The sequence below is a fragment of the Orussus abietinus genome, unplaced genomic scaffold (assembly GCF_000612105.2).
Source record: "Orussus abietinus isolate OABI.00-Male unplaced genomic scaffold, Oabi_2.0 scaffold1, whole genome shotgun sequence".
NCBI lineage: Eukaryota > Metazoa > Arthropoda > Insecta > Hymenoptera > Orussidae > Orussus > Orussus abietinus.
Window position 1 is genome coordinate 3,867,320 of NW_019396017.1, and position 13,890 is coordinate 3,881,209.

The window sequence follows — 13,890 nt, forward strand, 5'->3', positions numbered from 1 at the left end:
ATGCCCTGGCTAATAATTTACGTTTTCGAGCGTCTATGTCGAGATTTGCCGCCCTTATTGTCGCAGTTATTCTTAGAATAAACCCTCGGTGACGCCGGTACTTCAGAATCCTTCTTTGTCGGCCAGCCAACGGAGAGATAGACGGAGGGAAAAAGAGAAAAGTAACACCCGGGGTGTTGGAGAAAAAAGTAACGATGCCGGGGAATGAGTGGGAGGGAGAGAGATAGAGCTTGTCAGAAACAGAGGGATCGAAAAAGAGGTAGAGGGCGACGACGTGAGGGTGAAAGAGAGGAACAAGTAAAGTTGGAGGATGATGGACCAGGGAGAAAACGGAAACAACGGAGAGAATTTGTCTTTACCATACTCTCAGTTACGGAGTCTCTGTATTTGCGCCGAAAAGTTCAGCAGAAATTTTATGAGCTTCGACCAAACGATAAGCGGCATCGAATTTTAAGTAACTTTTGGGGGGATTATTTCTTCCATCGATTAAATTATTTAATTGTATTAAAAAGTGGACACGAGTTTCCGCGAGTTTCCACTTAGCGAGGCATGGCCCTATTGTGGGTAGTGCCTTGAAAAAACACACTCCTAGATTGAGAGTGGGCAACCGGAAAATGGAAATACGCCAGGAAAATGGGAAAAGGTAAAAATAAAAGCCAAGAGAAAAAAAGGAAGAGAGAGGGCGGGAAACTGAGAAGAAAGGGAGACGGTGGAAGATCGTACACAAGTTATGGCACTCTCCCTTAGTTCTTAAATATTCATTTGTCCCGGGCCAGCCTCAAAGCTTCTCCCTCGAGATGGAAAAAAAGGGAAAATGAAAAAATACAATGAAAAGGGGCAAAATAAAATCTCGGGCCCGATGAAGACGAAGCGTTCGCCGGTACGAGAGCGGGCCGGGATACGTTTTTCCGAGCCGGCCATTGGTTCCCCTTTAATCTTTTATCGCCGGTGAGATTTATTCGGTAGACTTTAATGACCCACCCTATATGTTGGGAGTTTCGCGAACTCGTGAAAGGCCGCCTTGTAAACCGAGCCGAGGGAATCCACCAGGTCGATTAGTTGCGGCACCCTACTTTGAGGTCAGGTACGTCCGTAATTATCAGCCAATCAGGGATTAAGGGGAATATCCTGGGCCATCGCTGGCAAAGAAATCAGTTTAGCCGCAGGAATAAATATATCGATCCGTGAATAAATTTTTAAGAATTTTTATTATTAAACGGTCTGCTACGTTACCGGGTTAAGTCGATAAAAATGTTCGCGCGACTTTCCGAACTCGGCATCAAAAGTGTTAAATCAAAGTGCGGAATAAATTCATCGGCAAGTGGAGGAGCTCGGCTTTGAAAGTGGCGATCGATAGCGGGGATAAAATTTCCAAGAGAAAATCTTCCCGACCTCCTTCGCTGCGTTTCGAGAAGACTCGAAAAGCTCCACTCGATGCGTTTGAACTCCTCGACGAGTTATTCGGTAACGATTGGCTCGATAATCGAATAACTTGCTCCGATAAATATAACGCCCCTTCGAGTGCGCGCAATCGTCTCGGAAAGCTTTTCGAGGTCTCTCGAGAGCTTTCAAGATGGCAATAAAGAATTGTCATCGGAGGCATATACACGGAGGCTGCCAAACAAATCGTCGACTGTGTTCAATAATTTCGTCCCGCTTTCGAAATCGACCGCAACTTCAATTTCCGTTGTCTCGAATTTTTTTGCACTTACGCGCGCGTCGATAAAAAAAAATAAAGTTGCGAGTGATTTTTGAAATCCAAAGATCTGCGAGTATTTCAACTCGAAGCTTTCCATTACGCAGGCTCGGAGCTCGCGATTTTTCGAAAATTTCCAAGCCGTGCCATCGACGGGCACAAGCTCAGCTGGAAGAGCTTATGGCGGTACAAGCTCTGTTTGCCGTGGGCTATGTAAACGGCTTTACGATCAGCCCGGGGTCCTCGTGATACTTTGCAGATGCTCCAAGACACCGGTCGATGTAAACACCTCCGGTAGCGGAGGTGGCGCTTTTATTCGGCTCGGGTTTACTCGGAGCTTTCGGCGCTTTCGACGCTTTCCTCGGCCATGGCGGGCTTGCGGAGGCGAGCTTGCGATGCGCGCCGCGTGTGGCCTCGTAAAACAAATAATCGCGGCATCGACGCCCCCTGATATATTTACGCGCCCCGAGCCTCGTGTACCTCGCAAGCTCGAGGAAGAGCTTTGTCGATCCACCGGGAAGCTCTAACAAACTCGAGAGAGCGAGCTCCTCCATAAACCCCCCCTAGAGAGAGCCGAGCAAAACCGTAGGCATTTTTTACGATTTCTCTACCGCGTAATTACGCGCTTGTTCAATTTATATTAACACCGTTTCTTGCTGGTCCGCTGGGAATAAAAGTCTAAAGTGAGAGGTGTACCGAAATTTTCGAGGTTAGGACGTGATTCATGGGAGTGTTATTCAGGGATCGAGGGGATATTTTACGTTTTACGGGTTTATAGGATATCGCTCATCGACCGAGCGACATCTTTGCGACGTCCAAACTCTGGAAACAACGCTTAGGCAAGCTTAAAAAACTTTGCCATTTTGGCAAGTATATTCCGGGGATATCTGCATACTCTCGGTTTCAGTACATTCGCGCAAGTTTGGCTTGGGTGTGTACTTTTCGTATTACGTTGCTATGGAGTAAGCTGGACCGGTCACTTGCCCACGGAATTCCTCTAGAGAATCCTGCGATTAAACTTGCGGTTAATATGATTTTCCTCCGAGTTTTCATTCATTCCAATTTGCATTTCATTTTCCATTTTCTACATTTTAGCCGTCGCCGATACGTGATAACACCTATACTCGCGGCAGTCGGTTTTGGGTTTGACGTCAGATGCTCGTTTTCCCGTAATTTACGTTTTGTTTCGGGAATTTCACCGGGGTGGAATGAGAACGAAAATCTGTATTCATCTCCCTACAGTGGACAAAATCCACGATTTCGGGAATTATAAATCAAACGCGTCGTGATCGAAAAGGGAACATTTACTCGACCGGCAAAGTCCATTTGCCGCAGTTTCAAAGTCGCGGCTCGAATCGATAAAGGACACTAATTAACGCAAAATGTACACGCCAATCGCTTTTGGCAACCACCCAATACCCCACGTATCGTCGGTCAGATCTTGTTATCCGGGAAAAAAAAATTATTCTCTGCAAGTTCTCTTCAATGTTCTTTAAAAGAAACGTACTACCCGCGCGGTGCAAACAGTCATCCATTGCAACAATCCAGTCCCCACAAACGAGTTGAATTCATTTATTTCTGTCTTAAAAATCTAAGATACAATGACTCCTCCCCAAAGTGACGAAACAGCGCATATAATTAGAGCCATAATCCAGCCGACTAGATTTCCACAATTTGCGCATTTATGTCATGAAAGCGTTCCCGAATAAAATCAATGACTAGAGACGCACACGAACGCTAGCAGACCTAACCTAGAAATCCTACTCCCACCGGCAGAGCACGTACTAATTATGGGCAATTAATTAACGCTGCAGCATCGCGCTGCCAGTGAGCTGCATAATAATTTGTATATCTATGTACACGTATGCTGGAAGTCCGAGACAGGGTTTGGGGGGTGTGGAACGATCGAAGGCGTCGTTGGGACCGATCGACCGAATTATCGATTATTGTCGTCGATCCACGTCGACGCCATCGCCTGTTGAAGTTAAACGTACCGCGGCTGTCGGTTTAATTTATTCGGGGCCATTATCGAGGCTGCTTCGATTCGAATTCCCGGCATTCGAGTGACTTCCGGCGCTCCGAAATCGCACTTCTTGTCCGAAGATCGAGAAAGAGCAGTCGAACTCGAAGTTCATGAATATTGATCAGTGCCGAGTAAATCGGTTGCCAAGAAGTCGATTAAAGAGATAATGCTCTGATAAGTGCGATAATGCACTTTGCAGGGCAGCAACGATTGTTTAGGTGAGCTTAAAGCTGCCGTTCGGACCGGAAGTTCTTACGATGGGAAGAGGGTGCGAGGGCTTACCGCTCGCTGTTTCACAGGAATTGGCTCTAAAAGCTTAATTGGTCGTGAAACGAGTGCGCCGATGGCGGGGAAAAAAATAACAAGGTCTCCGGTGCCGCATCCTCGTGTGTTAATTGCGACACCTAACGATAGAGAGCTCCGCCCGTGCCAAAGGAGATTCGAAGGTTCCTGCATATGCAAACGCGTCTATAAGTCGAATTTTAATGGGCCATTATTGCCCGGCAACATTTCGCTACATGCCCGCGCCATTGATCGTTACGAGAGAATTATTTAGTACAGTGGCGCGACACTTGAAATAGTGGAATTACGTTTCGATTGCGAGCCTGAAAAGAAAGATTGAAAGTAGCGCGGCACCGAATCGGTGGAGGTATGCCAAGAAAGATGAAGCTTATTTGGACCTCTTGGCCTACGGAATGGGCTGCGATTATTCACCGAGTAGCGTGGTTCGATTGGGTTAATTTAATAAACAGATCGAGAGGAGTGGATTTTTAGGGAGTTCCGAATTAATGGAATTCCTCCAAGAATTAAAGGCTTACGCGGGTTTAGGGACGAGTTCGAGAATCGTGCCGAATTATTATCAGGCGCTCTGTATATAATTCTTGGAAAGCTTTAGAAAAATTAATTTTTCTCCGGTAGATCTGCAAGCCCGAGACTAATGGATTAATATTAAAATAATTTATTCATCTTTCCAGAAAGCAAGGCTGGCTCGCATCAGGATCGCAAAGGCGTCGAGTGGTGCGGCTTTCGTCAGCAAGAAGAAGGCCGCCGAGGCGAGATTGGCGGCTCAGGAAACTGGACTTCAGCTCGACGAGAACTACAAGGAGGAGGACATCTTCGAGCTGCAGCACCATCATCTTCTCCGGTGTCTGGAGAAGACGACGGTAAGCCAGAGAAATATTTCCTACGTCCATCGGATCCGAGTCAGAGGGGAAAGCGCGAACCGCTTCAAGGGACGTTCCCTAGAATTGGTGAAAATGGTATCCCGCTTCGTAATTATCGCCGTAATATTGAATACATGACAATTAAGAAGCAGTTACCATCCAGTCCGGGGAAGTTTGTTTCTTCTTAGGATTCCTCGCGACTCCTAACGAGCAAAGTAAGGGCACGATAATTCCGGAAGCTAACTTTCTTGAATAACGAGCCGGGAGTCCGGATATTAAATCCAACCGAATTGCAGATGCCTGAGAAATCCGCTGCCAGGTTTCGCGCGACTTCGGCTCGGAAATTTTCTACGGTTTAATAAGATTGTCGGCTGCAGTAAATTTGATGAGCTAACACTCCGTTAGCGGGACGCACCCAATTTCGGACTCGGGAGGTCTATTTACTCGAAAGTCCTAACCCAATTGGCAGAGGCGTATACCGACATTATCGACCACGTCGTCCCGTAGAAGCTGTCGTCGTTATTTGAGCAAAAGCTTGCCAGGAAATAATAATTTCTCTCGGACGACCGGTCGTTAATAACCGTCCGGCGTAACAATGGCGGACTTTAGCCGGGGCTCAACTCGTGGGTATTGACCACCCCGGTAATTTGAATAAACCCTCTAACGTCGGAAATCCTCCATCGCGAATTAAGTGGCTACCGGAAAATTACGATCCTCGATGATGAAAAGGTGCAGATCGAGAGTGCTTCGATACCCTGACTACCGAACCTTGGAAGAATTTATTCAGATTATTCCAATTACGAGTAGATATTAAAATGAAAAATTAGTCGAGAAAAAAAAAACATGGGGCATGCCTTCCAGTCCTGTGTATAAAATATAATTTTTCGTTGGCACAATTCTACGCTTAAAACTGAATATCGTCGTTTCTGCGAGCTAACGCTCGATTGATTTTGATATAAATGCGTTATTTATCCAGCGATATCAAATTATCTAGTCGGTACAATCGAATCGTTCCTCTTGGCCCAGCACCCTGGCCATTTCACGGATTTCAGTGAAAAATACTCGAGGATGTAGGAAGAATATTTTAATAATTTTTTTCCGAGTCGGCGACTCGAATAATCTGATTTAGAATTAATAAGGGGGGTCGTAGACCCGGAGCATGAACGAATCAGGTATCGATAGATGTCACTCGTCGATACCGTGGAACCTCTTTCTTCGCTCCGATTTTAAAAGAGATTCGCACTTCAGGCCAGAGAATAGGTCGCGTGGTTCAAAGAATAACGAGACAGAAGAGCGAGGAATTACGGAAAAGCTCGGAATTTGTTAAGAAATCAGGTTAAGTGGTTACCCAAAGGAGAACCATTATTCCAAAAAGCCGATTGAATCTTCGATCTGATCTTGGCGCTTCGATGGGATGCAGTTGAGAACTTCTCTCCGAAGAGAGGTCGCATTCACACCTACGTTGACATATTTTGCCTTGTACTATCCTTGATATCGTCGTACACCGTGCGAAAACGTCTTTTGTCTCCTTTTTACACGAATGTTGTTTGGTTGTCTCGCTACAGTTAAGTACATTAAATTACAGAGCAATGACTCGGATAGGTGTATACACGAGGAACCGAGCATGGTTTGGCACCCTGAAAAGACGAAGTTTTCAGTTACTGGTACATGCCTTACTCTTTCTATCCCATTTCTCGGGGTAGAGTGCCAAGCCCTTTCGGTCTTAATTTTCAGTTATTGGCACGTGTCATGCTTTCCGAAACTAATCTTCTTCCTCTCGAAGCTTGCCAATCACGGTCGCGGTGCCAACAATCGACTCGTGTACTCGTGTACTCCATTTGTTCCGACATTAGTTTCATGAACATTCATTGCAGGGCACGCCGTGGAGTAATTTCTTTTAGGGTGCTCTAGTAAAATGGCGCATCATTGGAAACTGCTCCCATTTCCAAAATGCGGGGTCAATGACTCGTCCCTGGAATTCGTCGTTCAAACTCATCTTTTCTTCCACGGTCCGAAGTGGACTTCGGTGGGGCTTTTTCCCCATTTGTCACGGCAACTTGGCCAAGTCGGATCCGAGTCGATCCGTCATGAATATCGATGCAGAATTCATCCCTTCTTGAGTTTCAGGGGAGTATCTCCCCTTGCCCTGGAATCCATTCCGCCCCTGTTTACTTTTCTCGAAATCTCTCCAAGCCATCCGGCAACGTGCAAGCTCCGAAAAGTTCCCTCGAAGCGCCTACAGGGACGGAAGTCCTTCTTCTTCCTCCTCCTTTCAACTTTTCCCTACTTTCCCCGAGATTTTCTACGTACCAAAATACTCCTTAAGGGAAGTGCGCCGTGTCGTTGGAAAATTAACTTCGGTATCCCAAACGGCCCTCTAAACCGATTAACTTTCCTCCCAATACCAGATTAATATTTCAGGGTCAACCGATGAAGGTGGACAAAAATGTATAATAAAACCCTAAAACCCTATACTTCCGAATGTATCGTACAAACATATTAAAATTTTAATTCCCGCACTTAATAGCATTTAATTAATGGTCTATCGCTTTGGCACGATGGAACGAGCCGATCTAGCCATATCAGGAGGATGCAGTTAATCTCCGGGGCTTTTCTTGCCCTCTGCATCGATCTCCAGGTCGTCAGCATCCGCGAGGGGAAGCTGCCCTGTGTCGGCTCCGTTGTGTTCATGGTCGATCGAATATCCGGCTTGATACCAGGACGTCATTCTCGCGCTAATTATAGCCACCCTCGGCGCAAACCCGGTGCGATTCTAATAATAACTGGCCCACGGGTCGACTCGATTTTCCATCTCATATATTATGGAAGGCCATTTTCACGGAAGAAAGCTTCGAAAGCCGGCAGACCTCGAGCCGTCTTCGCAGCCGCGGGTCCCGATATTGGCTGTCAACTTTTTGGTGCTGCAATCGCCTCCCGAAATTGATCCCACCGCGCTGCGTGACGTCAGCTCTGCCCCAGGATGTCGGAAACATCACTCCGCGTCAAGTTGGCGAATTATTGGGTTACTTTCGCGGCTCCGATGTAAACCCACCCCCGGTTTATTCCCTTCTCGGCGGGCGCAGCTGCGCGAAGGAATATGATAAAAATTGCATTGTGCGTGCGCACTGCATCTGCGAGACGTAGCTCGGGGATGTAGGTCGGAGAAATGAAATGTCACCGGTGTCGTAACTGCGGTTACGGTAATACCGATCACGTGTAAATGTAGGGGACGGCAGTTTTGCGGAGTTATGGTTATTCTTTCGGAAGTACCTCGCCGATTGGTTGCGTCGACGACTCCAATTTTTACAGGCGCAACGGTGGGATTTGCGTTGGTCATTTTCACGGGTTTGCGTTTCCTTGCGGTTGTAATTCTTCCCTTCTGATGACACCACACGTACCGCGATCCGTTTACCACGGTGAACGTCTCGCAATTTCGGAGCACGTAAATGACGTTATTTAATGGAAACGGTCGCGGTTCTTCCGGAAAAATGGGAAAACGCAGTCATCGCGGTTACACGGGATGCATAAAACATGCGTCCTTAGAAATTTTACGACAATCCCCGGGAGAACTCTTCGGGCATCGAATGCATAAACAGCCCCAGGGAATTTTTTCATCCAGAACTTGATGACCCTTTCCGTCCACCCTTAGGACTCTTCGTTCGTGCCGTTTCGAAAATCTGCCTGGTGGTCCGATACGGCTTTCCGTCAGATCCGAGGCAGGCCTGCTGGGAGAGTCAATCGGATTACGATTCAACTGGTTCCAGCTGGCGGTACAGATCGAAATCGAGTTATCGCCCTGGAACGGATGCTCTTAAACGACAAGCACCCTGCTCTTGTTCGATGCTCCATGACGTCCCTTATAGCGCGTATAAACCATGTAGAACATGGACGTCTTCTTCGGCGCTACGTGGGGTATATGGTGCATCGGTTAATACCGGCGCCAGTTTTACGAGACAGTCGCGAAATTATTCCTGGAGGGGAATTAAAAATCCTCGGCTGGATGCAATTAACCCAGTATTCCCGAAACTGCCCGTCCAAATAGGTTCCCCGTTAAAACGACCAGTGACGTGACTATCGATATTGAAAACTATGTGCGAAACGCCATTCCCAGGTGCATCCTGATCTTGCATGCGCTGCATATAAAGTACCCTGCACCACCCTCCAATAATGCTCCTCGGGTGCAACCGCTTCGAAAACACATAGGCCCGATATATTTTCCCGAAATTCCTCGTAAGATTTTTATCAGACTTTAGAGAAAATTTTACGGATTAAATTCGGTAGAACTTTTGTGTCCACGTCGTAACCGGGCAAGAAAATACGGCCGCGAGGTAATCGGGCGTCGTGCGTATAAAAATATTGAAATGACCAAATGTACCACTCGATACTTTCTTTTTACAAGTTGTCACGCGCACAAGTTCCTCTTTCTCGGCGAAAAGTAGCCCTCGCTATGATGTATGTGGAGAGGAGGGAGAAGTCGGTATATTTATGCGGAGGGAAGGAGCACTCCCAAGGGGGAGCCGATCTGAATATATTTGTCGCGCCCGAGACGAAGGGCATAACTCCTTCCATCGGAAAAGCGTGCATCCTCCCCCTGTGCCTACTCACGTGAGTCGGGGTTCCCATCAAAGATGCAACGTGGAGGGTCACTTTTTGGCAGCGAGCGCCGATCTAAGTACATCCGCCACCTAAACGATGAGGCATATATATCTCGACTGGTATTATCTACCCCACGTAAGGCCGCTCCAACGGAAAGTTGGGCGGTTTCGAGATTGCCTCGCGATGCATCAATCAAATTCCGATACGAGCCGACTCCTCCGGGACATCGAGCTCACTTTCGTTTCCCTGTTTCCCGACTTCCTGGTGGGATATATCGCGAACGGGAGGAAAATCAGAATCCGGATATGTCGGGTTCCACCGGAAAGGGGTCCCCGGGAGGCCGTCGCATCGGTCGCGGGCAGACAATACCGTGACACGTCGACGTCGATTTATCCGGCGGGCACCGAAGTGGCTTTCAACCCTTTACCATCAGCACCGGAGCCGAGAAAAATGTTTGATGCCTCGCAGGGCTCGCACCGATACGTCGATGACAACCCTCGTACGCAGGTTCGCCATTGACCACCGCGTTACCGGGGACAGGGATGAGACGCGGGGGGTGTTATTTACGAGATGGACGATGGCGGAGGATTTACGAGCGAACCACCGGCTCCATTAAGCCGAGATCGTTCTTGTCGTCGGGACTTCCGGTTAATATCGCCGCTGAAATGGAAACTCGTGTCGGACCGCTAACCGCGATCCGCCGATCGCGTCGCATCGGCGAATTTCGCGGTTACTTCGGGAACTGCCTTGACATTGACTCGATTCGCAAAGATAACTCCCGGAGACGTCCCGTGCCCAGGATGACGCGGTGTCAAGGATTTTAAAAGGTGGACTCGAAACAAGCGCCGGACGGAATCGACATTTATTTACGAAGCGTCTCCTATCAGCTGGAATCATGGGTGGCTTCACCGTCTCTCCCGGGTCGAGGAGACACGAGGAAAAAGCGAGGAAACCTGGGAAATCGATCGTCGTCTCGGGACGTTCTAATTTCTCGCCAGCTTCCGATAAGGTGCCTCTAAGAGTTCGGATGAATTGCTCGCGGGCAATATTTTCATTTATGCAAAGTTGACCCGCTTCTTATCTCCGGGAAAGTTCCGAAGAAAAGATGGACGCCCTTTACTCTTAGCGGGACCGTCTCGAGAGTTATTCATAAAAGTGTCGGAAACTGCTGATGGCCTAACCGGAGAATAAATCTTTGGAGATTTCGCGATCTTTCAAGTATCATATTTCCCGCGTTAACGTTTAATATTTATTATCATCGATGCCCGACTGATGGTCCTTTGTCTGGTGACATGTTCAGGACCGAGAGTTCGTGGAGATGGAGGTGCCCTACAACGGAGCTCCGAAGAGGCCCGGGTCGCCGTCGCCGTTGACGTCGCCGGCCCACAGCACCGCCTCGAGGGGTGGTCTGCTGCACTCCTGTTGCGGCCGGTGTTACCCCCAGCGATACCAGGTACGGGGTCGACGTATTCTGGCATCGACGACCTCCATCAGCGAAGGTCCACCCTCGTCCTCTTCCCACTCGCACCAGTCTCAGGCCCCGGGCCAATCTCGATACCACCAATCCCAGTCCACGGTCGATCCCACGATAGTGCCGAACGTCGCGTTCAACGTGCCCGGCGACGCCGAGCGTCGCCGGCAGGCTCTCGGCATATCCGGCAGCCCTTACAACGAGACCCGGGTGTGAGCCCCATCGAGGCTACGATTTGAGGTTAGGTGGCCCGAGGGACGCCGGATCGCTGGGATCGCGTCGAGGTGCCATTTTGCGGGCGCACGGTCATATGGCAAATCTGTCGAGCGGGCCAAAGGAGCTTAGACCACGGATATCCAGACCTCGCATTGAAATTTAAGGGGTAAACTCAAATTTCACGGAGCCGTCGGCACGAACTAGAATGCCTACGTGTAAAAAGGGCCCAATCAGATTTTAGACCCTATATGCGTGGACTTCGCCTTTCAGTGGAAGAGGTAAACCAATGTCGAGCCGACAACTCGCCCACGTGGTTAATGCCATTCCGCTTATGGAAAGTTTGGAAGTGGGAGGTCCAGTGCGAGGTCTGGATATATATGGACTAAGGCCAAGAGTGCCGAGCGAATCGAAATGCCGTGGGAACTCCCCTTTTGCATGCGAACGGGATTTTTTTTTTCTTCTCCCCGAATGGCGCCGTGACAAACGAAGTACCTGAAATCGATCGCAAAGTTATCCGGGAGGAAGGGTGCCCATTTACTCATCTGGGCATCTTCCGTCGAGGTAAACCCCGAAAGGTCTCCCTGCCCCTGATGATCCCTCGCTCCGCCGTTACGTCCTTTCCCGGATATCGACTGCCCGAGTCGACGCGGCGCCCCCGGAGCGCCGCGACGCCTCTGGCGGCGCTCGCTGGAACCGGCCCCTTGCCTTAGCGACGTCTTCGCAAAGTCTTCGCGACGTCCCTTGCGAATGGGGTCACGGCATGAGAGTACCAGAAATCCTAGTTAAACTTATTTAAACCAGCTCCCAGCCACTTCTTTCATCGTGGCCAGAGGCGGTTCTTCTCAGAGCACCGGCTTACGTCATTTAACTCCGAATTCGTTTCAACTTTCGCGACGTCGACCATTCACGGCGATGACGGATTGCAAAAACGTTGTCGGTTTTGGGAAAAATTTCGCTCAACCGAAGTCCGGGGCTTTAATCTTTTTCTCCCGAGCACTTTGCTCCAATTCACTTCCGTGTTGTCCGATTTTCAATCTTTCCGAGAATATAAATTGCAGAATTCTTGAGGGTGATGCGTCACTGGAGGGAGAGAGATTCTGGATAATTTTTAGCGGGAAATTTTAGTGATCTCGTCGCTGTGGATCACTTTGATAAGTCGGCCCATAACTTGAGAGATAGAGCGTACTCGAAATTGTCCTTCGTATTAACTCCGGTGACGCTCCTTTTACGAGGTTCTACCGCGCTTCAATTTATCAGAGAACACTCCCGAGGTCCTGCTCGTAAATACGTTATGGCTCGTGGAATCATGCAGCGACTCCGTTGGCCCTGCTTAAATTGGACGTTTAACTTAGGGCGAGTTTGCGCGGCAGATTAGACGGGTTGGAGAGAAAGGGCAGAACGGTCGCGATGATAAGATAATCGACTGTCGCGGGTCCATCGATCGAGGACCCTTACGGCGACTGAACTGATGCGAGTCATTCTAATTCGAAGCTCTCGACTTGCCGCGATCGGAGCTAACGTTAGATTAAATTAGGATAGTCGGTGTATCCTCTCGCGGAGGTCCGATAAAAAGTCTTCGCATCTCTACGCGAACTTCGCGTCCTACACCGGTGTCGGTATCGCGCTAGATAGGACGACAAATATCAACCGAACCCCAAAAGTCGTTTAAGGCCTACAATGAGGACCCACTTCCAACGTACTTCCAGTCTAACCGTTAATCAATTTTTTAATTCATTAGACGCAATTATGCGAATTATCCGAATTAGTCGAGGCGGTAAAATCTGACTACGTTGTAAGGTGTCGGTGGGCGACCGAAGACTTGAGGAATATCGAAAGGAGATTATGGCTTACATTAGAAATCTGTCTACATTGGTTTACTAAGGGGCGAAGGTGCACCAGAAGTCATACGAATGTGAGAGTATTAAACGTGACATAACTACTCGGGTGGCGCCGTTCAAGATGGCGCCGTCGTCGCGAACAGCTGATTCCGATATTCGGGACCGCGGACGCGGTCATTTCGAGAATTTGCCAAAGTATGACCGTCCCAAGGAAAAGTGGACAGCTCATTCTGACGGAGTCCCTCCTGGAAGGCCTCCGTCGGCGCGAACGAGCCAATTCGCGTATCGTCTGGCTAAAATGACTCCGAGAAAGGTCGCCCCCCTGTGACGGGCCAGTGGAAACATTTGGCCAGCCATCGATCCGTAAATCATCCCTTTCGGGACCGCGGAATAGCGCACTCAGGTTGACGTTAACGTTTCGAAAGTCAGCCTTGATAAATGGCCGGACTGACCTGACAGATTGGGGACGGAAGAGTTCACATTGAAAGTCCATTCTGCCGGCGATATCACCTTTTCCAGTCGCCATTTTTTCCCCACCACGTTTCCCTTTCGAAATTGTTTCTACGAAGGGCTCGCGGGAGTGAAAAATTATCTTCCCGTGATATTCGCGATTCACTCCTACGACGAGGCTAATAAATCGATGCAGGATAATGCTCCTCGAGCGCGCGTTGCACCTTCGCATCCTTGCAGTTGCACCCTCTAATAGGGACCCGAAGATATTAATTTAGTAATCCGACGGTGCTCGTCGGTGCTTCGATATCGACGTCTCGAGTTATTTCCCCGATCCGGTAAGTAAGAACTCAGTCGGCTCGCAACTGCAATCTCTGCAGCTGCGTCATCTGTTCCTCGCAAGGTCCCACGAGCGAGATATTGCAGAATGCAGGGCG

At 48.8% G+C, this 13,890-nt stretch overlaps 1 protein-coding gene across 3 annotated transcripts in view; it reads left to right on the top strand.

Annotated features, from left to right (window-relative positions):
- Positions 1–13,890, top strand: part of LOC105698134 (potassium voltage-gated channel protein Shal) — a 76,041-nt gene that overhangs the window by 41,811 nt on the left and 20,340 nt on the right. For all 3 annotated transcript variants that reach the window (XM_012422124.1, XM_012422122.1, XM_012422123.2), the window contains exons 3-4: positions 4,694–4,882; positions 10,779–10,931. In XM_012422124.1, coding sequence (XP_012277547.1) covers positions 4,694–4,882; positions 10,779–10,931 — 342 coding nt within the window. The remainder of the gene's footprint in view (positions 1–4,693; positions 4,883–10,778; positions 10,932–13,890) is intronic.